Below are 25,744 nucleotides of genomic sequence, written 5' to 3'. Positions count from 1 at the left end.
TTAATCTTATCGAAGTTCCCTAGTACATGATGAGCAGCTTCTTTCTTGCTACTTTCAATATTCTCTGCTTTGGCTTTGACTTTCTACCATTTAGTTATAATGTGTCTCAATGTAGATCTCTTTGAACTTAACCTGCTTGGAATTTGTTGAGCATCTAGGATGTGCAAATTAACATCTTTCTTCAAATTTGGAAGTTTTTAAACATTATTTCTTCATATATTCTCTCTGCCCTTTCCTCTCCTCCTGCTGGTACTCCTATTATGTGTGTGTTGGTATGTTTGATGTTGCCAGTATGGTTTTTAGGTGCTGTTCATTTTTCTTCTTCTTTTTCTTTTTTCTTTTTGTTTTCTTTTTTCCTCTCACTGAATTCTTTCTTCTGCCTGCTTAAATCTGCTTGTTCAGTCCCTCTAGTAAATTTTTTCACTTCATTTATTTAACTTTCAGCTCCTGAATCTACTCAATTCTTTTTATAATTTCTATTTCTTGATATTCTCTATTTGTTGCAGTATCATTCTCTTGGTTTCATTTACTTTTTTCCATGGTTTCCTTAGTTTCTTAAGGCAGCCAATTTCAAGTTTTTATCTAATAAGTCCAATCATTTTGGCCTTCCTTGGACACAGTTTCTGTTATCTTCTCCCTCCCTGAATCAGCCATACTCTGTTGTTTCTTTGCATGCTTCAAAATTTTTTGTTGAAATCTGTACATTAATGTTATAATGCTGTAACTCTGGAAATCAAAATCTCCCCTTTCCCAGGATTGTAGTTGTTTGTTTCTTTAGTGACTTTTTTAAACTACTTTTTGTAAAGACTGTGTTCTTTTTTGTGTGTGGCCACAGAAAGCTCTGTTTCATTAGCTTAGTGTTCAGCTGATGGTTTGACAGAGATTTCCTTAAACACCTGGGGGCAAAAAAAATCCCAGTCTTTGCAGTTGATCTGTTTGTATGTCTTGTGGTATGCCTTCAACCCTCTGCCAGGCAGTTTATAACTCTTTATTCATCTTAACTTCTTTCTTGCACAGAACTTAAATGTCACCTTTTCAAAGCCTTTATTTCTCAAAGTATCCAATTCCCTAGCTTTTCTTCCCATGCTTTTTGGCCATCTACTGTTTGCCCCAATTTATATCTTTACCCACAGGCTATAGCAGCTAGTTCATTAGCCTGTAAATGTTTTAGACAAATGGTGTCTGCCCTCTGCTTAGCTGTTTCTCCACCGTAAGAAAGTTCCTAAGTAGGCAAAATAAAAGCAAGCCCTTTGTATTAGTCCTTCAACCCCCAGATAGACTAAAACAGGCAACCACTATTCTTTGAGAACAAGATCCACCCTACTCCCTCCTGAACCAGAAACCTACACTGGGAATGTGGGCTTCCATTTTCAAGACCTCCCCCAAACTGTTTGAGAGGGGAATGGGGTAAAGTAAGTTCAAATGCTTTAAAGCTCTCTTACTAGGTTTAAATCACCTTTTTTTGAATAAGCAGTCACCTGATTACTGTAAACCTTTGACTGTTTTCCAGAGTGTTGATAAAGTTGATTCTGACAGTTTTTGCCATGTTTTTCCCAGTGTTTCTGTAGAGAGACCATCCTTGGAGTTTACTACTCTACCATTTTCACTGACAGGATCTACAAATAATTTTTATGGCCCCTGTGAATAAGGCATATTTTGTTATACAGACTAGCCCAACCTCCAGAATCCTTAAATTTTCTTATCAATGTTAATATCAACAAGGGCTTCACTTTATTAATAAGGTCACTCAATATTTTGAAGTTATAAAAGTGTTCCGGGAAAATCCAAAGTGGCTGATTAGGGAGATGCTAGGCTCACTTCTTTCATAGAAAAACAACTAAGGGACAGGCAGAAACTATCTGGAACAGTGGTTCTGGGGCTCTGGAGATGAGGGGAGTGCTGTGCAACACCCAGGAAAGTGCAGGACAAAGAGACAGAAGGTGCAGTGATTGACTGTGAGTACCCCCCTCAGCCTCTGTTCCTAGCACCCATCCCCCACTCTCAGGGCAGAAAGCTTCAGGGATCCAGTCCTTGACAGGTGGACAGCTGCAGAGTGAGAAAGCCACAGAGGTCCACTTCCCCCAAAACAGAGCAGTATGGAGTCTACCACCATCCCAGCTTTTGGCTGGCGAATTTGGACTGCTGGGACCTGCGGTTTTAACCCACCTAGCCCAGCACTGATACGCCAGTCTCTGGATCGGGTAGGGAGCTAAGAAGAGCCTGCCTTTTGAAAGCTAAGGGTGATAGGTTACTGAAGAGTGTTGTCTGCAGGCAGGCAAGGAAAAGACATCTGAAAGGCTTCTAGGGCCATATGCTTGGCAGGCCAGGAAATCACACCCTTGGGGAGCAGAATTAGAGGCTTTTTGGTGTCTTACCTGACCCTCTACCCAGGGCCCTGTGGAACTGGTATATGCCCCCTTTGTGCATCACTGGCCAAGCCCTGGTTAGGTAATGCTGATGAACCAAGTATCAAAGAAGAGCATTAACACAAAGCCATTCAAAAACAAAATCTTTGACAAGAATGAGAGTCTGACCTTCAGAGTGAACTCACTAAGATAATCCCATGCCCATACATCAGCCAAAAATTACAGGCCTCACCAAGAAGCAAGAAGATATGGCCCAGTCAGAGGAACAAATCAAAAAGGCAGAGGAGATAAAGAATTTGGAACTCTGTCAGAGATGTTCAGACAAAACTCCTCAACCAATTCAAGGAGATGGCTAAAGAGATAAAGGATATTAAGAAGACACTGGGTGAGCATAAAGAATTTGAAAGCATGCAAAGAAAAATAACATGAAAACGAAAGGCACAATACACTAGAGGGACACAACAGCAGATTTGAAAAGGTGGAAGAAAGCTTCAGTGAGCTAGAAGACAGGCATCCAAATTTGAACAGACAAAAGAATAGACAAATGAGAAAAAAATGGGAAAAATTGAGCAGGGTCTCAGGGAACTGATTGACAATATGAAGCACATAACATTTACATAATGGGTGTCACAGAGAAGAGAAGGGAAAGGGGGCAGAAGGGGTATTTGAGGAAATAATGGCTAAAAATTTGCCAATTCTTATGAAAACATAGATATCCAGGTCCAAGAAATAAAACTTACTCCAAACTGAATAAATCCTGATAAACCTACTCTAAGACACATACTAAGAAGAATGTCAAATGCCAAAGAATTCTGAAAGCAGCAAGAGAAAAGTGACTCATTATATACAAGGGATGCCCAATAAGACTAAGCTCCAGTTTCTCTTTAGAAACCCTGGAGGCAAGAAGGCAGTGGTATGATCTATTTAAGGTACTGAAAGGAAAACTGCCAGCCAAGAATTCTCTGTCCAACAAAACTGTTCTTCAAAAATGAGGGAGAGTTTAAGATATTCACAGACAAGCAGAAGCTAAAAGCTATGATTAACAGGAGACCTTCCCTACAGGAGACCACCCCTGCAAGAAATTCTCAAGGGAGTCCTGGAGACTAAAAGGAAAAGACAGGATAGAGAGGTGAGGAGAGTATAGAAATGAAGAGTATCAGTAAAGGTAGCTAAAAGGGTAAAAAGAGAGACAAAAATAAGATATGATATATAAAAGCCAAAAGATAAGATGGTTGCTATTAAGTACTGCCATTGCAGTAAGAATGTTGAATGTTAATGGATTAAACTTCATTCTTACATCTCTAGCTTATAATTTAAATCTTCAGGCCATTTACTCTTAATGCATTTAATGATATAGTTTATGTCTTTCCTGTTGGATATTCTTTTCTGTTTGTCCCATCTATTTTTTAATTCCCCTTTTCTTCTTTTTCTGCCTACTTTTGCAATGAATATTGTATTAGTTTCTATTACTATATAACAAATTACCCTAACATTTAGTGGCTTAAAACAATGCTCGTTACTTTATAGTTTCTGTACATCAAGAATCTGAGCATGGCTTAACTGATTCCTCTGCTTCATTGTCTCCCACAGGGTTGTAGTCAAGGTATCAACCAGGGCTTCAGTGCCATCAGAAGGTTTGGTTGTTGGCAGGGTTCAGTTCCTTGAGGATTATTTGAGCTTCTCAGTTCCTCATTAGCAGTTGGTTGGAGGCTGCCCTTAGTTCCTTACTATGTGGATGTCTCCTACTTGCTTCTTTGGAGCAAGCACGTCAGAGAAGCTAGAGAGAGAGCGAGTGCTAGCAAAACGGAAGTCAGATTTTGTAACAATCGTGGAATATTCCATCACTCTTTTTTCCTATATGTTACAAGTAAGACCCTGGGTCTACTCCACTCTCAGAGGGAAGGAATCACATTATACCAAGGAATTGGGATCACTAGGAACGATGTCAGAAACTGCTTTACCACAAGTATTTTTTTTAATTCTACTTTATCTCCTTTGTGGTACAGTACCTCTAACTTTTTGTTTTGCGATTTTATTAGTTGCTTTAGTCTCTATGTATAAATATTTAAATTTTCAGTCTCTCTTCAAGTGATATTGTACTGCCTTACATATAGTAAAAGAACCTCATAATGTAGTTTCCTTTCCCTCCTCCTGACCATTCTGCTATTGTCATACATTTTATTTCTACGTATGGGATAAATTCCATAATAGATTATTACCTTTGCTGCAACACGTACTTATTTTAAAGATATTTAAGTCCTAAGAAAAAATTCTTACATATTTACCCATGTAGTTATCATTTCTGGTGCTCTTCATTCCTTTGTGTAGATCCATATTCTTGTCTGCTGTCATCTGTTTTCTATCTTACTGCATTTTCATGTTTGAAAAGTCTTCATTTTTGAAGGCTATTATTGGTGGGTTTAGAATTCCACGTTCATGGTTTTATTCGTGTTTTTCCCTCCAGTTCTTTAAAGACGTTGCTTCTCTGTCTCCTTACTTGCATTGTTTCCAATGAGAAATCCGTAGTCATCCTTATCTTTGCTCTTTGTGTGTATCGTGTCGTTTTTCTCTAGGTTCTTTTTAGATTTTCTCTTCATCACTGGTTTTGAGAAATTTGATGTGCTTTGGTATAGTTTACTTGTTTCTTTTGCTTGATGGTCAGTGAACTTTTTGCGTATATAGGTTTATGCTTTTCGTTAAATTTGAATAATTCTCATCTATTATTTTTTCAAATACATTTTCTGTCCCTTATTTTCTCTTCTGATCATCAAGGACTTCAGTTACACATATATTAGTACTAGGCCACTTGAGGTTAAACTTCCTTTTCCCACATGTACTGTTTGCTTTTTTCTTCTGTATTTGGTCATTTCTACTTAAGATTCTTCAAGTTCGCTGATTTTTTTTTTCTTTTGCTGTATCTGATCTTTCCACTAATCCCATCCAGTGCTGTGTGTGTGTGTGTTTTAATCTCAGACATTGTAGTTTTCATCTTTATAAATTTGGTTTGGGTCTTCTCTTTACTGTCTTCCATGTCTCTACTCAGTATCTCAACAGATGAAATACAGTTATAATAACCATTGTACTCTTCTTGTCTATTAATCCTAGCAATTATGTCAGTTCTCAGTTGTTTTTCATTGATTTGATTTTTTCCCTCATTATAGATCATACTTTCCTACTTCTTTACTTGCCTCATATGATACACAAAAATCTAAGAATGATTTCTGAAGACCCTTGCCCTTGTGAAATTCTCTCCCCTGTGTACATGATGCAGCATCATTCCTGTGGTTGTATTACATTACATGGCAAAAGGGATTTTGCAGTTGTGAGTAAGGTTATTAATTAGTTGAGTTTGAGTTAGTCAAAAGGGCACCTGCCAGGGTAGGCCTAATCTAATTGTATGAGCCCTTTAAAATCAGATTTTCTTTGGTCGGTGGTAAAAGGGGAAGTCGGAGAGACTTGACTCAAGAGAAGGATTCGATGTGCTGTTATTGACTTAAAGGTGGAGGGGGGCTGCGTGATCAGGAATGCAGGTGGCCTTTAGAAGGTGAGAATAGTCCCAGCAGTAGCCAGCAGAGAAACAGGAACCGCAGTCCTATAACAATAAGGAACTGGATTCTACCAGCAACCTAAATGAGCTTGGAAACAAAATCTTCCTCAGAGCTTCCAGATAAGAGCCCAGCCTGCTGACACCATCTTTTCTGCCTTGTAAGATCTTGTTTAGAGAATGCAGCCCAGGCCACCTAGGCTTCTGACTTACAAAACTGTGAGATAGTAATTATGTTCCAGTTTGCTAATGCTGCGGTTTTGCAAAACACCAGAAATGGATTGGCTTTTATAAAAGGGGTTTATTTGGTTACATAGTTTGAGTCTTAAGGCCATAAAGTGTCCATCAACAATAGGGTACCTATTTCTCACTGGAGAAAGGCCATTGGCATTCAGAAAACCTCTGTTAGCTGGGAAGGCATGTTGCTGCAGTCTGCTTGCTCCCAGGTTGCGTTTCAAAATGGCATTCTCCAGAATGTCTCTGTGTCAGCTTCTCAGGGCAAACTTGGAGCTAGTACCTCCAAAACATCAGTAAAACTCTGCTTTCAACAGCCATCTTCAAAATATCTCTGTAAGCTGCATCTCCTCTCTCAGCTCCTGTGCGTTTTTCCAAGTGTCCCTCTTGGCTGTAGCAAGCTTGCTCCTTCTGTCTAAGCTTATATAGTGCTCCAGTAAACTAATCAAGACCCAGGCTAAAGCTAAATGGGCAGGGCCACACCTCCATGGGAATTATCTAATCAGAGTTATCGACTACAGTTGGGTAGGTCGCGTCTCCATGGAAACAATCAAAGAATTAGAATCTAATCAACACTAATGTCTGCCCACACAAGATTGCATCAAAGATAATGGTGTTTTGGGGGACATAATACATTCAAACTGGCACAAATTATATGTTGTTTTAAGCCACTAAGTTTGTGGTAATTTGTTACACCACAATGGAAACTAATATACTGGGTAATCTTTGATTAGATGCCAGGCATTTTGAATTTTATCTTGTTGTGTGCTGATTATTCTTGTCTTCTTATAAATATCCTTGAGATTTCTTCTGGGTTATAGTTAAGTTGCTTGGAAAGAATTTGTTCTTTCAGGTATTGCTTTTAAATTTTTTTATGTGGGACCGAAGCAATGTTTTGTCTAGGGATGATTATTCTCTACTACTGCAGCAAGACTCTTCTGGTTACTCTGCAATGCCCCATGAATTACGAGACTTTCAAGTCTGGCTAGTGGGAACAGATATCATTTCTACCTGTGTGTACTAAGTACTCTTCCTTCTGATCCTTTCAAGTGGTTCTTTCTCCTGATTTAGATTATTTCTGCACAGGCAGGGGCTTATAATACTTGCTGAATACTCTGTGGGGGTACTCTATGCAGATTTCAGGAGTTTTCTCTCAGGACAGCTTTGTCCTTCCAGTACTCTGTCCTATGACTCTAAGATGCTTAGTGTCCTTGGACCCTCAGTTTTGTCTCCTCAAGTCAGGTAATCATCGTGGTTCTGCTGGAGTTCCCTTTCCCTGCACTGTATCTGGAAACTTATTTCCTATCTCTCAGGGATCACTGTCCTTCACTGTCTGATTCCAGTGTCTTTAAAACTGATTTTTTCATATATTTTGTCTGATATTTTAGTTATTTCCATTGAGAGGGTAAATCCAGTCCCTCTTACTGCTTCTTGGTTTGAAACAAATGTCCTTACATTATTTTTTAAAAAATTAAAAACTTTATATAAAATCAAGTTTTAATCATTTAAGTTAAATGAGACCACTCTTTCCAAGAAATATTCTTACTAAAGTGTTACGCTATGTGCAATGTATTTTTTTAATACTGAAGTACAATTTGTTTTTCTAGTCCACTAAGTCTAGCATACATGATGACAAAGCCATCTATCCAAATGTCCTGGTTCATCATTTTTATTTTGAACACCTTTATATTTATTTGCCCAAAGAAATTGCAATTAGTTTATACTTAGATTATTACAACTCATAATTACATAGACTAACTAAACTATAGAATGAAAAGATATCATTTTTTATCAAATAGAAATAGAACCAAAGATTTTTTATGACCAAAAAAAAAAAAAAACCCTGTAAAGTCCTTTTCTATGTTAACTACATAGCTATTAAACATAGCTGTTATTTATATAGTCAGATTTCCTTGATTCTAATTTCTGTTTGTTTATTGCAATGGGTATAATATTTAGCCATCATTTTTCCCTCCTACTCTATCCACGTAATTCTGTTATTCTTCATGTAATTAGTAGAAATGAGTATTCAGATACAGAAGAAGTTTATATAGTTTGTTTTATGCCTTACAGCCAACTTTTGGAAGGTTTTGTTCTTTTCTATAAAATTTCTTATGGCCGCCTTAAGAGTTTTTAATGGGTTTCTCTAATTAAAACAGGAAAGATGATAGTCCTCTGGGAGAAGAGTTTTTATTATTTTAGCAGATTTTTTTTTCTGTTTCTGAATATGTAACAGAGACAGAACTAGTTCTGTATATTAAGAATTGATATTCTTATTTGATGTTTATTTATGCCAACAGGTACTTTGGAAGTTCGTCTTATGGGCTGCCAAGATATCCTAGAAAATGTTCCTGGACGGTCAAAAGCGACATCAGTTGCACTACCTGGTTGGAGCCCAAGTGAAACTAGATCGTCATTCATGAGTAGAACAAGTAAAAGTAAAAGTGGAAGTAGTCGAAATCTCCTAAAAGCCGATGACTTGTCCAGTTCAGTAACTAGACTTTTTTTTTTTTTTTTTTTTATAAATTTAAAGGATTATACAAGGGCTTAGCAAAGAGGACAGAAAACAATGGGAAGAATTATCATAGGACAAAAACTTTAAAATAATGATTTGCATTTCATTTTAAAATATTCAAAGCTATAATAGTGGAAAAACAAAAGTCAACAAAGTTTACTTTATTGAATTTATTGAAAATTGAATGGCATATAGCTTGAATTGAATGAGGTATTGAGCATCTGTCTTTGTGCCAAACTAAAGATCTTACAGAGGCTGTGAGATTTGTATTTCTTATATGATCACATTTTAATTCTTTGAATAGTTTTGTGACACTTCCAAACTAATAGTGAAATTTTGATAATAGTAGCACTAGCCACTCAACCAAACACGTTTACTGGTATAGTACTGCCCAGTGTCCCTAGTAATAAACTGATATGGGGGGTGGGCAGTAAATTGCAAGAGGGTCATGAAACACTTTGAGGACATACTGAAGTATAATTATAATTGCAAACTATGATATAAATTATAATTGGTGGGGGGAAAGCATGTGACAATTCTAGTACAGAGTACAAAGGTGAGATGTCTGTGCTTTCAACTATAAAGGGGCTTTAGGGAAAAATACGAAAATAAAGGATTGTTTAAGGAACAAGCTCTATAAATTGCAGTTCTAAAGAGGAAAATTTGAATGACTGATGTTGATAGATACACATATATACACAATATGGAAAGCAACTACTGGTCACTTGTTAGTGTTCTTAGTCACATTCTAATATAAACAAAGTAAATAGTTACTATTTATGTTTTTGTCAAACACCAAAGACAATTCAAACAGATCATTATGTTTCAATAAACCTAGCCAGTTAAGATTCAAAAGCTTCAGTATTTATTTTCAAAGAGTCACAATTGTTGCTGTTAAACAGTGGTACTTTAAAATTTTTAAGCCACTTTATAAATTTTAATTACAGATGATGTCTGTGCTGTTTTGAAGCTAGATAATACTGTGGTTGGTCAAACTAGCTGGAAACCCATTTCCAATCAGTCATGGGACCAGAAGTTTACACTGGAACTGGACAGGGTAAGAAGAGAAACTTTTTACTTGAATATTCATTGTATTTATAATTCATTTAGAATATAAATTTTATTTTTTAGAAACCTTTAAGTAGTTTTATTCTTAACAAAATAGCAGAAGAACTTAGGTTTCTTTGACATTTATCATCTGATGATTATTGATAAGATAACAGTTGAATATCAGTTTGCTGCAGTAGCTTTCATTAGGTCAGTGTTTTGAAGATTTGCAGTCTCTGTTAACCTGAGAGGTTGACAACCAAGTGAGATCTAATACTGAGATATATTTGTTTATTTTAATAATGCTGTATCTAATGACTAAGGTGATTCTTTGACCCACCATTTGTAGGTTATTTTCTCAAAGCTGTATCTAGGCCAATTTTTGTTTCAGTGGTTTTCGCCAGTGGTGTCGTTGCCTAGGGTTTAATCTGTGGTTGTATCTTGCTCCACGGAAGAATCAAATATGTAACTATAACCTTATTATTTTAGATGCTAATTCATCCATTGGGATGTGGGAAGAAAATATTAAAACTTAATCATAATTTTACCAAAAAAAAAAAAGAAATTAGGCTTTTATTATTTAGTTTTCAGATTGATGGTACATTTATCATTTTAAAAATTACATGTATTAGTGAAAGCAAATTTACAGTGCTCAATGATGACATGACGTGATGGGGGCTGTACTTTAAATAGGGTAATTAGGAAAGCTTCTTTGAGGAGGCTCCATTTAACCAGAGAACTGATAGGTGAACAATTACAAGATTTGCAAAGATCCAGGAATAGTGTGATTCCAGCAGAGGAAACAAAATGTGCAAACCCCTTGAGATAAGAGAAAACTCGATTGTATTGAAAAAAATAGTGAGACAGGAGAAGAGCAGCGTGAAGCAAAATAGCAGAGGTAGGTGCGTGCCAGATTATTAGGGACTTTATAGGCTATAAATTGGAAGATAATTGAAGGGCTTTTCATAGGAGAGTTGACATAATCTGATTTAACTGTGATAAATGGCATGATATAAATAAGTACCACCTACTATAGAAGCAAATAGAAGAGTTACTAACCATTAATGAGTGTTCCAGTTTGCTAATGCTGTCAGAATGCAAAACACCAGTAATGGATTGGCTTTTTATAAAGGGAGTTTATTTGGTTACACAGTTACATTAGGGCCATAAAGTGTCCAAGGTAAGGCATCAACAGTCGGGTACCTTCACTGGAGGATGGCCAATGGCATCCGGAAAACCTCTGTTAGCTGGGAAGGCACGTGGCTGGCCAGCAGTTTACATTCACTGTGTTCTTTCAAAAGGGCTTTCTCTCAGGATGTTCCTCTCTAGGCTGCAGCAGCTCCTTCTGTCTGTGAACATTTTTATAGGACTCCAGTGATTCAATTAAGACCCACCCTGAATAGGGTAGGGTAACACCTCCATGGAAATTATCCAATCACCCACAGTTGATTGAGTCACATCTCCATGGAAACATCCAATCAAAAGGTCACACCCTAATGAAAAAGATGAATCAATCTGCTCCCCATAAGATTGCATCAAAGAACATGGCTTTTTCTGGAGGACAAAATATATACACACCAGCACAATGAGAAAGAGTTAATAAAGAAAGGAAACAAAGGGCTAACAATCAAGTCTTAAACAGTATCTAAGGCACAGGAGGAGAAAGAAGGTTTGCCAAGGAGAGATTGTAAACTTTGAATTGGATTAGACTGTGCCTAAAGCATTCCCCAGTGAAGAATTGGCAGAATGGTGAGATAATGAAAATCCTGTTTTAAGCCTGTTAAAGAAGAGATTTAACAAAGATTTGATAAGTGTCAGATGTTAAAAGGAGGAATGCATAGAAAAATAATTAGACTAGGGATGGTATTGAAGTTTCATTTTGTATGTCAGCTCTAATTGAATGGTAGTGACTTTCTGGAGCTCAATGTTAAGGAGGTTTCCTGGGGTTTCCTGGGGTGGGTCCTGGTTTTCAGAGGAGAGTACACTGATCAAGTAGCAATGTATGCCAAATACTTGGTGAAGAGGCAAGCTGTGACCTACATACTATACATTTTTTCCTTATATTAGCTGTATCCTTTGTGGCTATGGAGGACAAATCAAAAGTCAGTGGGTGGCAGATTTCGTTTAACACAAGGAAAAATAATACTGTTAATAAATGAAATGAACTGCTCTAGGAAGTAGTAAGTTCTTTGAATAAGGTTGTGATGGTTGGGTTCATGTGTCAACTTGGCTAGGTGACCCAGCTGTCTGGTCAAGTGGGCACCGGCCTGACGATTGCTGTGAGGATATTTGAGGCTGGTTAATAAACCAACGGGCTGGTTTGTTGGATCATCAGTCAGTTGACTGCAGCTGACTGATGACTCATCAAGGGGCGTGCCTTCCACAATGAGAGAATGCAATTGGCTGGATTTGGTCCAGGTGATCAGTTGAAGGCTTATAAACGGGACGGTTAGAGAACCTTCAGTTCTTCTTCGGCTGCCCAGTGAAGCATTTCCTGGGGAGCTCGTCGAAGTTGCCGGTTCGTTTCCTGAGGAGTTCATCAAAGTTGTCGGTTCGTTTCCCGAGGAGTTCATTGGACATCTTCCTTGGAGTTGACAGTTTGTTACATCTCTCATTGATTCTGTCTCCCTAGAGAACCCTAACTAATACAGCTTGGTATCAGGAGTGGTTCTTGAGAAACAGAATCTTAAAATGGGCTTTTACAATTTGTTTTCTACTCTGATTAGATTCAGAGGCACTAATGACTCTATTTCCAACAATCAAGAGGGCGCTGACAGTCCATGGCATGAGTTGGCAAAGGAAATACGCAAAATAGCACCATTTGATTCTCCTAATCATACTCTAGTACGAAGCAAGGCTCTGGGTGACAGTGTTTTTGACACTTTCACAGAGTTTTACAGTATTAAGAGGTATAATGATGTTGGCTGGCTGCTCTTAGATATTTTGGATACAGTTGTAAGAGAAAGGGATGAGCTAAAGGCTTCAAATTCAAAACTTAAACACTGTATGACAGATGTAAAGGTTTCCATGTGTGCCCTGAAAGAAAATCTTATTTCCTGTGCCCGCAGACTGGAAGTTTCTGAAAATCAGATGCAGTCTCTCATTGTGCGAGTAGCACATTTACAACATAAACTAAAATCTCAACCTCTCAGGGTGTCTGCTGTTAAAGTAAAGGCATTGATTGGAAAAGAATGGGATCCGGAAACTTGGGATGGGGACATATGGATTGATAATAATGGCAGTGAGGACATTGGAACCCCGGATTCTGCTGGGTCATTGTGAAATTTACCTGTAGAAGGCTGTCCTGGGGAAACAGCTTCTCTACCTCCAGTCTGCCCTATGGAGCCTGCCACCCAACCCCCACCTAAGGAGTTTAATCCTGTTTTAAGAGATGAAAATGCAACAGAATATCCTGAGGTGAATGGCTTGAGAGATAATTCTAACTCTTTTCATAACCCACCCCCACCACCAGTTTTTGCTTCAAGACCTATAACTAGGCTCAAGTCCCAACAAGCCCCAAAGGGTGAGGTACAAAGTGTGACCCATGAGGAGGTACACTATACTCCAAAACAACTGTATGAGTTTTCCAACTTATACAGACAGAAACCAGGGGAATATGTGTGGGAATGGATATTAAGAGTGGATTTATCATGGAAGACCTGCTCACACAGCCCTGGAATGTCCAGAGGACACACCTTTTACCAGGAGTGTAAGGAATAAATTTGTGAGACTAGCTCCATCATCCCTGAAGAGCTCTGTAGTCGCCCTTCTCTGTAGGTCAGATATTACTGTAGGAACTGCTGTCACTGAACTGGAATCCTTAAACACAATGGGGATAATCGGGTCCCGAGTCAGCAGAAGCCAAGTGGCTGCAGTTAATCGCCACAGACAAGGTGGGCATGGCTACCATAATGGAAAACAGGGTCAAAGCAGCAATCAAAATAATATGACTCGCAGAGACTTGTGTTGGCTAGTGGATCATGGAGTACCAAGTAGTAAAATAGATGGGCAATCGACTAAATTCTTGTTTGAACTATATAAGCAGAAGAATTCTAGGTCACATGAACAAAAGTCTCCCTTGAATTACAAAAACAGAGAGTCACGGCCCCTTAATCAATTCCCAGACTTGAGACAGTTTACAGATCCAGAGCCCCTTGAATGAAGGGAAGGCCGGGTACCCTTGGGGAAGGACCCTGTTACACTGCCAAAAATTTATACTGTTAATCTTCCTCCCAGCCTTCCCCAGGGGGACCTACGGCCTTTTACCAAGGTGACTGTGCATTGGGGAAAAGGAAATGATCAGATATTTCGTGGATTATTAGACACTAGGTCAGAAGTGACATTAATTCCCGGAGACCCAAAACGTCACTCTGGTCCACCAGTCAGAGTTGGGGCTTATGGAGGTCAGGTGATTGATGGAGTTTTAGCTCAGGTCCGTCTCACAGTGGGTCCAGTGGGTCCCCAGACCCATTCTGTGGTTATTTCCCCAGTGCCGGAATGCATAATTGGAATAGACATACTCAGAAACTGGCAGAATCCTCACATTGGTTCCCTGACTCCTGGAGTGAGGGCTATTATGGTGGGAAAGGCCAAGTGGAAGCCACTAGAACTGCCCCTGCCTAGCAAAATAGTGAACCAGAAGCAATACTGGATTTCTGGAGGGATTGCAGAGATTAATGCCACTCTTAAGGACTTGAAGGATGCAGGGGTGGTGATTCCCACCACATCCCCATTCAACTCTCCTATTTGGCCTGTGCAGAAAACAGATGGGTCTTGGAGGATGACTGTGGATTATCATAAGCTTAACCAGGTGGTGACTCCAATTGCAGCTGCTGTTCCAGATGTGTTATCATTGCTTGAGTAAATCAACACATCCCCTGGTACCTGGTATGCAGCTATTGATCTGGCAAATGCCTTTTTCTCAATTGCTGTCAGCAAGGACCACCAGAAACAGTTTGCATTCAGCTGGCAAGGCCAGCAGTTTACATTCACTGTGCTACCTCAGGGTTATATCAACTCTCCAGCCCTATGTCATAATATTGTCCGCAGGGATCTTGATCATTTCTCCCTCCCACAAGACATCACACTGGTCCATTATATTGATGATATCATGTTGATTGGACCTAGTGAGCAAGAAATAGCAACTACTCTAGATTTGTTGGTGAGGTATTTGCATGGCAGAGGATGGGAGATAAATCCAACAAAAATACAGGGGCCTTCCACCTCAGTAAAATTTCTAGGTGTCCAGTGGTGTGGGGCCTGTCGAGATATTCCTTCTAAGGTGAAGGATAAGCTGCTGCATCTGGCCCCTCCTACAACCAAAAAAGAGGCACAATGCTTAGTTGACCTCTTTGGGTTTTGGAGACAACATATTCCTCATTTAGGTATGCTACTCCATCCCATTTACCGAGTGACTAGAAAAGCTTCTAGTTTTGAGTGGGGACCAGAGCAAGATGAGGCTCTGCAACAGGTCCAGGCTGCTGTGCAAGCTGCTCTGCCACTTGGACCATGTGATCCAGCTGACCCAATGGTGCTGGAAGTGTCAGTGGCAAATAGAGATGCTGTTTGGAGCCTTTGGCAGGCTCCTATAGGAGAATCACAACGCAGGCCCTTAGGATTTTGGAGTAAAGCTTTACCATCCTCTGCAGATAACTACTCTCCATTTGAGAAACAGCTGTTTGCCTGCTACTGGGCCTTAGTAGAGACAGAACGCTTAACCATGGGCCACCAAGTTACCATGAGACCCGAGTTACCTGTCATGAGCTGGGTGTTGTCTGACCCACCAAGCCATAAAGTTGGGCATGCACAGCAGCACTCCATCATAAAATGGAAATGGTATATACGAGATAGAGCTCGAGCAGGTCCTGAAGGTACAAGTAAGTTACATGAGGAAGTGGCCCAAATGCCCATGGCCCTCACTCCTTCCACCTTACCTTCTCTTTCCCAGCCCACAACTATGGCTTCTTGGGGAGTTCCTTACAGTCAGTTGACTGAGGAAGAGAAGACTCGGGCCTGGTTTACAGATGATTCTGCACGATATGCAGGCACCACCCAAAAGTGGACAGCTGCAGCACTGCAGCCCCTTTCTGGGATGTCCCTGAAGGACAGTGGTGAGGGGAAATCCTCCCAGTGGACAGAACTTCGAGCAGTGCACCTGGTTGTTCACTTTGCTTGGAAGGAGAACTGGCCAGAGGTGTGTCTGTATACTGATTCCTGGGCTGTTGCTAATGATTTGGCTGGATGGTCAGGAACTTGGAAGGAACATGATTGGAAGATTGGTGACAAAGAAGTCTGGGGAAGGGGTATGTGGATAGACCTTTCTGAGTGGGCAAACAACATGAAGATATTTGTGTCCCATGTGAATGCTCACTAGAGGGTGACTTCAGCAGAAGAAGGTTTTAATAACCAAGTGGATAAAATGACCCGTTTGGTGGATACCAATTAGCCTCTTTCCCCAGCCACTCCTGTCATTGCCCAATGGGCTCGTGAACAAAGTGGTCATGGTGGTAGGGATGGAGGTTATGCATGGGCTCAGCAACATGGACTTCCACTCACCAAGGCTGACCTGGCCACGGCCACTGCTGAGTGTCCAATCTGCCAGCAGCAGAGACCCACACTCAGTCCCCGATATGGCACCATTCCTCAGGGTGATCAGCCTGCTACCTGGTGGCAGGTTGATTACATCGGACCACTTCCATCATGGAAAGGGCAGCGATTTGTTCCTACTGGAATAGACACATACTCCGAATATGGGTTTGCCTTCCTTGCATGACATGCTTCTGCCAAAACTATGATCCGTGGACTTACAGAATGCCTCATCCACCATCATGGTATTCCACACAGCATTGCTTCAGACCAAGGAACCCACTTCACAGCAAATGAAGTGAGGGAATGGGCACATGCTCATGGAATTCTGTGGTCTTACCACGTTCCCCGTCATCCAGAGGCAGCTGGGTAGATAGAACGGTGGAATGGCCTATTGAAGACTCAATTACGGCACCAACTAGGTGGCAATACCTTGCAGGGTTGGGGCAGTGTTCTCCAGGAGGCTGTGTATGCTCTGAATCAGCGTCCACTCTATGGTGCTGTTTCTCCCATAGCCAGGATTCATGGGTCCAGGAATCAAGTGGTGGAAACAGGAGTGGCACCACTCACTATCACTCCTAGTGATCCACTAGGGAAATTTTTGCTTCCTGTCCCTGCAAGTTTAAGCTCTGCTGGTCTACAGGTCTTGGTTCCAAAAGGAGGAGTGCTTCCACCAGGAAACTCAACAATAATCCCATTGAACTGGAAGTTAAGACTGCCACCTGGCCACTTTGGGCTTCTTATGCCTCTGAATCAACAGGCAAATAAGGGGATTACTGTACTGGCTGGGGTGATTGATCCTGACTATCAAGGGGAAATAGCACTGCAACTACACAATGGAAGTAAAGAAGAGTTTTCCTGGAATACAGGAGATCCCCTAGGGCGTCTCTTAGTACTACCATGCCCCGTGATTCAAGTCAGTGGAAAACTGCAACAACCCAATCCAGGCAGGACTACCAATGGCCAAGAAACTTCAGGAATGAAGGTTTGGGTCACCCCACCAGGCAAAGAACCACGGCCAGCTGAAGTGCTTGCTGAGGGTAAAGGGAACATGGAATGGGTAGTGGAAGAAGGTCGTGATGAATATGAACTGCGGCCACGTGACCAGTTACAGAAACAAAGACTATGATGACATGAATGTTTCCTCCTCGTTTTGTTATGATTATGTTTGTATTTGTCTGTAAAGCAAATATCTTTGCTTTCTTCTCTGTCTTATCCCCTTATCATATGGCATAAGCTGTAACGTTCATTTTGAAGGTATGGTTTTAGGTGATGTGTACAGCTGCCAAGTTGACAAGGGGTGGACTGTGATGGTTGGGTTCATGTGTCAACTTGGCTAGGTGACCCAGCTGTCTGGTCAAGCAGGCACTGGCCTGACGATTGCTGTGAGGATATTTGAGGCTGGTTAATAAACCAACGGGCTGGTTTGTTGGATCATCAGTCAGTTGACTGCAGCTGACTAATGACTCGTCAAGGGGCATGCCTTCCACAATGAGAGAGTGCAATTGGCTAGATTTGGTCCGGGTGATCAGTTGAAGGCTTATAAACGGGATGGTTAGAGAACCTTCAGTTCTTCTTCGGCTGCCCAGTGAAGCATTTCCTGGGGAGCTCGTCGAAGTTGCCGGTTCGTTTCCTGAGGAGTTCATCGAGCACGTTCGTCGAAAATCCCAGTTCGTTTCCTGAGGAGTTCGTCGAAGTTGCTGGTTCGTTTCCTGAGGAGTTCGTCAAAGTTGTCGGTTCGTTTCCCGAGGAGTTCATTGGACATCTTCCTTGGAGTTGACAGTTTGTTACATCTCTCATTGATTCTGTCTCCCTAGAGAACCCTAACTAATACAAAGGTCCAACAAACAACTTTATCAGAGACTTTAAGGGAACTCAGATAAAGGTTACATTTGTAAGATTTTTTTCATCTCTGTGATTTTCTGCTTCAGGGCATGGGGAGAACTAGCATTGGTATTTGCTATAAATTAGCACAATATAATTCAATCAGTTCTCCTGGAAAGAAAAATACAGTTGAGATTGTTAGTGTATATATAGTCTTCATGTCTTGCTATATTTTAGTCTTCTTTCTAAATTATATGAATATACATAGATATTTAAGACCATAAAATGTTTCTTTCAGTTTCCACTCATTTTAATGTGGATGATAGGTTTGCTGTAACATTGACTTGAAGCTAGACAGATTTAGTTCTTAGTTAATCTGCTAGTCATTAGCTGTGTGATAGTGCGCAAGTTATATAGCCTTACTATGAAGTGTTTCTTTTTCCCTTTTCTAAAATGGGGATAAGAATACAATCCTCAAAGGGCTGTTGGGAGCAAAAACTGAAATAGTATATAAAATAGTGTATAAAATGTGTACCTAGCTCATTATCGCCACTCAATGATGTTAGTGCCTTCTTTTTCCCTGGGCTTTGATGATATTTGGCTCTGAATTTGAATGTAATGAAAGGGCATTTTAGGTAATAGAGAATTAATTAGTTGAATGTAATTTTCTTTCATTTAAGAGCTTATTTAAAGTAATTATAGGATTTTTTAAGAATGATATGATCAAAATGAAACATAAGACAGAATTATTATTCCTCTAAGTATACTTTAAGTTTTAAAAGGAAACTGACTGGCTAGGAGGGTTCTCTTATATCCAGGTTATTGTTTATGGTGGTTTAGAATTGTATATATCCAGAAAAACATGTTCTTAAAGTTAATCTACTCCTGTGGGTGTGAACCCATTATAAGTAGGGCTTTGGGTGAGGCTACAATGGGACTTAATTCTATTACTGGAGCCCTTTATAAATGAAATGAATACAGAGAAAGAGAAAGGAAGCCGCAGAAGCAAGAAACTGAAATCAGTGAAGCCTGGAAGAGAAGGGAGAGACCAGCAGACACCATTATATACCTTACCATGTAGCAGAAGAGCCAAGGATCACTGGCAGCCCATCTTCTGGAAGAAAGCATTGCCTTGATGTGGACATTTTCACAGCCTCAAAACTGTAAGCTATTAAATTCCCATTGTTTTAGCCAACCCATATCTTGGTATTTGCTTGGAGCAGCCTAGGAAACCAAAACAAATTAAGGTACCAGGAGCGGGGTGCTGCTATTGCAAATACAAAAAATGTGGAAATGGCTTTGGAATTGAGTAAAGGTCAGAGGCTGGAGGAATTACGAGGTGCTTGAGAGAACAGGTCTAGATTGCTTCAAAGAGACTATTGGTAGAAATATGGATGATAAAGATATTTCTGATGAGGCCTTCCTTAGAAGAAAATGACAGAAGTGTTAATGGAAACTGGAAGAAAGGCTATCATGTTTTAAAGTGACCGAGAACTTGGTAAAATTGAGTTCTGATATCACATGGAAGGCAGAATTTGAGAGTGATGAACCTGTGTATTTAGCTTAGGAGATTTCCATACTGGGTTTGAAAAGTTACATAAAAAGTAGTTCAACGCGAGTTGAAAGGGATACGTTGAAAACTGAACTCCTGGGCACAAAGAAACCAGAAATAAGGGCTTGGAAAATTCTGTCCTTCTGGAAAGTAAGTTCCCAGAGAAATATGCTCTATGTGTAGATTTAACTGACCATGGATCCAGTCAACCATTTCAGCAGAAGTCAGGAATGGAAATGCAGTTATTCCGGAAAGAACTGTGGAAAGTTCATTTTTCTGATGTTTAGATGCCTGTGAACTACCTGCAAAACTGACCAGTTTTTTTGTGAGATCTGTATTAATGGAACCACTGCCAGCCTGGGCTAGAAGGATAAGATTGAAGGAAAAATCACTTCAGGGGCAAGACCTTGGAAGCTGAGGTCTGGACCAAAGACATCTCAGGCTAAGAGGGTGGGCCCACCTATGTGTGTGGAAAGGGCGACTCTTTTCCTGCTCTTGGGGAGTTTGGGCCTTCCACCCCATTAGTCAGGAAGAGTGTTACCACCCCATGTTCTCAGAGGTTGGAGCCTGTGCCACAGGGATTGCAGAGAGTCTGGCCACCACCCCAGTTTTCTCAAGAGTGGAGCCTATTCCTTGGGAATTGAGGAGAGCCTGACTGCCATCTGTATGCTTGGAGAGGGTGGAGCCTTCACCCCAATATTTGGGGAGAAAATGACTGCTGTGCTACCACTTGGAAGGGATGGAAGAATTGTGTAATTATTTTCTAGCTCCAGTGTTATGGTTGAGAATTATTTGTCTCTCTCTTTTATCACTATCTGCTTTTTTTCTCTGAAAGGTTTTAAGATTGCATCCTTCTTGCAGGGTCTTGAAATTTCACAATGATGTTCCTTAGTGTGGGTGTTTTTACTTTTTTTGGTGGGTGCTATTAGCACCTTAAGTTTGAAAACTCAAGTGTTTCAGACCTGGAAAATTCTCTTAACTTATTTATTTGGTAATTTCCTTCCCTCCATTTTCAGTGTTCTCTCTTGCTAGTTGAAATTCTTGGTTTGATCCTCTGATTTTCTTATCTTTGGTCTATTATTTCTATTAGCTTGTCCTTTTTCTTCTTCTTTCTGAGAGATCTTGATCGCTTTATCTGACCATTTTTATTTGATACTGTATTTTTCATTTCTAAGAGTTCACTCTTGTTCTTTTTTTTTTATTGTTTTTTTTTTTGTTTGTTTTTTAATGGTTGATCTGTTTTTCTCTTAGGGAGATGATACCATCTTTTATATTGTTAAGGATACCACTTTTAAATTTTTTTCTCCCTAAATTGTCTCTTTTTCTTCTGAGATCCCTGTTATTATCTCTGTGATACTGCATATGTTGTCAAATGCCTGGTCATCCTTGGAGTTCTTAAGAAAGAGGCACTAGAAAATTGATTGGAAGCGCTGTCTGTGGGGCTTTTCCCTTACCAAGTTCTGAACTAGTTGAGACTCAGAGACATAGCTAATGGAAAATAAGATATCATCTACAATACTGAAAAACAAGCCAATATGTGAGAGTATGACTGAGTACTGAGCAATAGTAGGGTTATACCCAATCCCTTCTATGACTGTTGGCCCCATCCTATGTAAAACAAGGCATGGGGAAGAAAAGCAAACTGTATGCTTCCATTCAACAACTTGGCTCTCAAGAAGAAAAGGAAGGAGGGGACTGGGTTATCCACATCCAGTTTCTCTCCCACACTCTTCTTTCACTCAGGTAACTCACTCTGAGGGGTGAGTAAAGGGGTCAAAGTAATAGACCTAGATGTTTAGAGAAAATGGGAAAATTATTCCTCACAGAAACCATAGGGGTGGGAAAGATGCTTTCCCTGCTATTAAAGAATAAAAATGTATGCAGCATCTTTTAGTTGGGGATAAGGCATCATAATGTAGGAGAACAAGTTATAGAATAGAAGTCAAAGGCATCATTTTATTTTTTTATTCTTCCATGTATGAGCTGGCTGTCATTTGGCATATTGTTTAATCTGAGATGCTGTTTCCTTTTAACATGAAATGGAGGTATAATAATACCCTTTTTACCATTTCTTTGCTGCTTCCAAATTCTAGTACTATCAAATGGCAATTCTTGTCCTCTGAGGCTAAGTGAATCCTCTGAGACTGAGCTCTAAGTTATCTACTATTTTTTTTAATCTGTATCATTTTTTTACCAACAGTTACTCTCCAATATTCATTAAGGACTTTGGTTTATTTTTATTACAAAATCTACTGGCATTTTGGGGGATTAAGGGAAAAAAAAATACACACACACACACACACACATATACATGTAAATAACCCATCATGCACCATAATTTCAAACTTCTTTGAATTCCTCAACCACAGAATACCTTCACTTCTGTGCTGTTTTAGCAACTGATTCTGCTATACCTCTGAAATCTTAAATTCGATACTGTCTACCAAACTTTCCCCAAATCTTATTCCCTAAATAAGATAATTACGTAAAACACCTAGGATAATATCTTGCACATAATTGCTGTGTGGGAGATGATAGCTCTTATTATTGTTATTCCTCTGGTTCTTTTACTTCATAATTGCCACAAAGCTAGATATTTATATTTCCTTGATTCTTCACGTTTCTTTCATGCTGTCAGCCCCTTCCAAACGTTTTTCTCTCTTTTCCCTAAAATCAGTGTTACCCTGAGACATTTCTTTACTGATATTCCCACACCATTCTTCCACCTTGTCGTTATATCATACCTGCTATGGAAATGCCCAACAGCAGATCATTCCTATCCATCTGTCTTCTCTGCTCTGATCTTCTAAATGCTGCTGACATTAATCACACCCATTACTATGACTTTTTGTTTCCAACCTTAACTGGGCTTTTAAGAGTTGTCCCACATCTCCGGTCTTTAACCCAATACCAGCAACTTCTCTAACTTTGTCCATCTCTTCAGGTCTTCTATCCCATCTCCAACTCCTTTGCTTCTTTTTTATCATTAATATTAAGACCATTAGATGGTAACACTTCTGAAAATCCCTACTACCACCTACAAATTTTTTTGTAGCTTCCTCTCTGGTTTCAGAGGAAGAGGTATCTCTTCTGTCAGAGTGTATAATCATTCTATTTATTTTCTAGTATACATTCTTTTTCATCTCCTTCAAAAAACTTTATTCTTTCAGTTACCACTAATGTGGCCTGTATTTTTAACTTCCCCCTTTCCTCTCACCTCTTGTTTCTTGTTATTGAATATTCACATTTCTCCTCCACAAAAAAAAACAAAACAAATCAAACTTGCATCTTCCTACTCTACTAACAGACCTCCCTTTCACAGACAAGATTCTTGAAAAAGTTATTTGTGCTCACAATCTGTTTTTCTTCACTTTACCATTACACATTACACTGAAACTGTTCCTGCTGTAATAGGTCCTGAACAAGCACATTAAACAGTGTATCTCATTTAATCCTCACAATAATCTTACACAATTATTAATACTGTTTTGGGGATGGCATGAGGAAACTTACTTTCCAAGAGTTTAAGTAATTTTTCTCAGGCTACACAGCTAGAATGTGGTAGAGCCTGGAATCAACACAAGTGTCTGGCACTAAAGCCTGTGTTCTTCATTATAGTTGGCCACCTTGTCTCTTTGTTTCCAGTCCATCTTTCTGCCAGTGTGGATATTCTGAATTGCTTATCACAACAGCAACAATAATAATAATAACCAATACTTATTGAGCATTGACTATGTGTTTAGCTTGTGTTGACTTAATTCTCTCACAGTCATAGGAGATAGATACCATTATGCATATTTTACAGGTGAGTATAGAAAGGTTAAGTAACTTGCAGGTCACAAAACTGGTAAGTGGTGGAGCTAGGATTTGAACTCATTTGTTGTACACAAATTTATTGAGTGTCCAGGCACCAGGCATGATTCTAGATGCTATCTGCTGTGACCTAACCCCTATTCCCTCCTTATTTTAAACCATTGAGTGGTAGCCTATTATTTATAAGTTAAAGATCAAATTCCTTTGCAAAGCCTTCATGACCTGTCTCTGCCCCTCTTTTCATCCTAATTTCCCAAAGTTTCCTATTTATAATCTAAGCTTTAACCATATTAAACTATTCCCCATTTTGTACATGTCCTCACCTTCCAACATTCTTTCTCTCTGATTAGTTTCCTCTCCTTTATTCTTGTGATTCATCTTTCTAAACCCAATTTGAACAATTCTGATCTCTTCTGATCATCCTATTATCTCTCCCTTAGAAAGAATTGGTCTTCTCCCCCTTGTGTGTCATTGCTGCATATTGTATTATTAATAATTACTTTATTATAACACTAATACCACTCTATTGACAGTATTTATTTACATTTGGTCCCCCCAACAAAACTATGACCTACTTATGAACAGACCTGTAAGTTGCTTATCTTTGTATCTCCATCACAGCAGATATTTAGAAAGTATTCATGACATACAAGTTGAAGAAATGAAAATGAAAAGAAAGTATTCAGAAACAACTTTAAAACTAAAATGTAGTGGTTCTCAACTTCTCTCTCTCTGTCTCTCTCTCTCTCTCATGTGTGGGGGGTGGTGAGGGGAAGCAGGGATACCGACCAAGTCTCCTTGTGGCCTCCAGCAGCTGTCAGGGTCACATCTTGGCAGCCCAGGAAGCGAGCCTTGAGGCCTGCCATTTTACAAACACAGGTTGAAGGGACCTGGGTTCATGAACGTAATGTGAGGGGCATATAGTAGGTGCTTAGAACATGCATGCCAGCCAGTGCCAGACATCCAGAAAGTGGAAGCTAGCAGTGGCCAGGATACCCACACTTGCTGCCTTTGGCATCCCAGAGTGCCCCCTTGCCGGTTGATCCTTGTAAGCACGTGCATAACTCATTCTTCCTCTTTTTTTAAAAAATCACCTTAACACCCTGAGGGATATGATACACTATGATCAATATAGTGATTCCCAAATAGTGATGAGACACACATCAGAATCTTAGGGGAGAGAGGCATACGTAGTTTAACCTGTTTTGTTACCCTTTCCCATCCCTCACACAGCTGAATCAGACTTCATTTTCCATGCCTCACCTCATATGAGAAAATTACTCTTCTTTTTAAACCACAGTATAGTCATTTTAGCTTTTCTCTACCTCTCTAATTATTAAAGTAATATTCGAGGCCTGCATTTAGCACTGTGAGAAACATGAAAAAGATAGAATTGTTCCTTCCATAAAGGATATTCTGATCTGATGGGTTAAAACAAACAAACAATTTGTGGCAAAATTTAAAACAAACAAACAAAAAACAAAACCTGTTAAATTGTTTTTCAGAAGTTTAGGGAATATTTCTGCCCAACATGAGCTTGCATCCAAAATTTTAAAATAAGTGAGGATATAACCACCATGAGTAAGCATAATAGATAATAGAATTGTTGGATACAGAATGTAAAATAAATGTTTAAAATATTTGTTTAAAATAAATTTTTAAAATATTTAAAGAAATAATAAGAATTTGAAAACATGAGCAAAGAATGAAGGCTGAACCAAAAAGACTAGGCAGAGTTTAAAAAAAAAGAACAGACTGAAATTGTGTGATATCAGGGCTTTGCTTCAAAATATTGGGGCTGGGGGTTGGGGGTAGCAGATAGAAATTGACCATGAGTTGATAAATTATTGAAGTTGGGTGGGAAGGAAAACCAAATAGCACTTATAAAAGTAGGATATGTAACATCTGAAATTTAAAGCTACATGAATGGGCTAAAGAGCAGAAGAGAGAGTTCATGACTGGAAGATGGAGCTAAAGAATTTGAGACAAAAAACATGAAAGACAAGCTAAGAGACATGAAGGATAGAATGATAATAAATATTGTTCCAGCAGGGGGGAATAGAGGGAATGGGGCAGGGGCAGTGTCTAAAGCAATAATATAGCTGAGAATTTTCTGGAATTGATGACAAACACAAATCCCTAGAAGGACAAATAAGAAAGATATCCACATGTAAAACTCAGGGAAAGAATTGTGTGCTGAATTTATTAAAGAAAGCCTTTGTAGTGGAGATGGATGTTTAATTTGGCCTTGATGAAAAATGAGA

The 25,744-nt window shown here is 39.4% G+C and overlaps 1 protein-coding gene across 9 annotated transcripts in view; it reads left to right on the top strand.

Moving 5' to 3' along the window:
* PKN2 (protein kinase N2) overlaps window positions 1-25,744 on the top strand; it is a 194,599-nt gene that overhangs the window by 132,204 nt on the left and 36,651 nt on the right. For all 9 annotated transcript variants that reach the window (XR_005215312.1, XM_037826711.1, XM_037826714.1 and 6 more), the window contains 2 exons: window positions 8,445-8,630; window positions 9,607-9,716. Coding sequence is in view for 8 of the 9 variants with exons in the window: in XM_037826711.1 (XP_037682639.1) it covers window positions 8,445-8,630; window positions 9,607-9,716 (296 nt within the window). In the remaining variant the exon portion in view is untranslated. The remainder of the gene's footprint in view (window positions 1-8,444; window positions 8,631-9,606; window positions 9,717-25,744) is intronic.

Source organism: Choloepus didactylus, chromosome 2 (assembly GCF_015220235.1).
Source record: "Choloepus didactylus isolate mChoDid1 chromosome 2, mChoDid1.pri, whole genome shotgun sequence".
NCBI classification, from domain to species: Eukaryota; Metazoa; Chordata; class Mammalia; order Pilosa; family Megalonychidae; genus Choloepus; species Choloepus didactylus.
The sequence above is the reverse complement of the archived record's forward strand: the minus strand, read 5'-3'. Positions and strand labels throughout refer to the sequence as shown.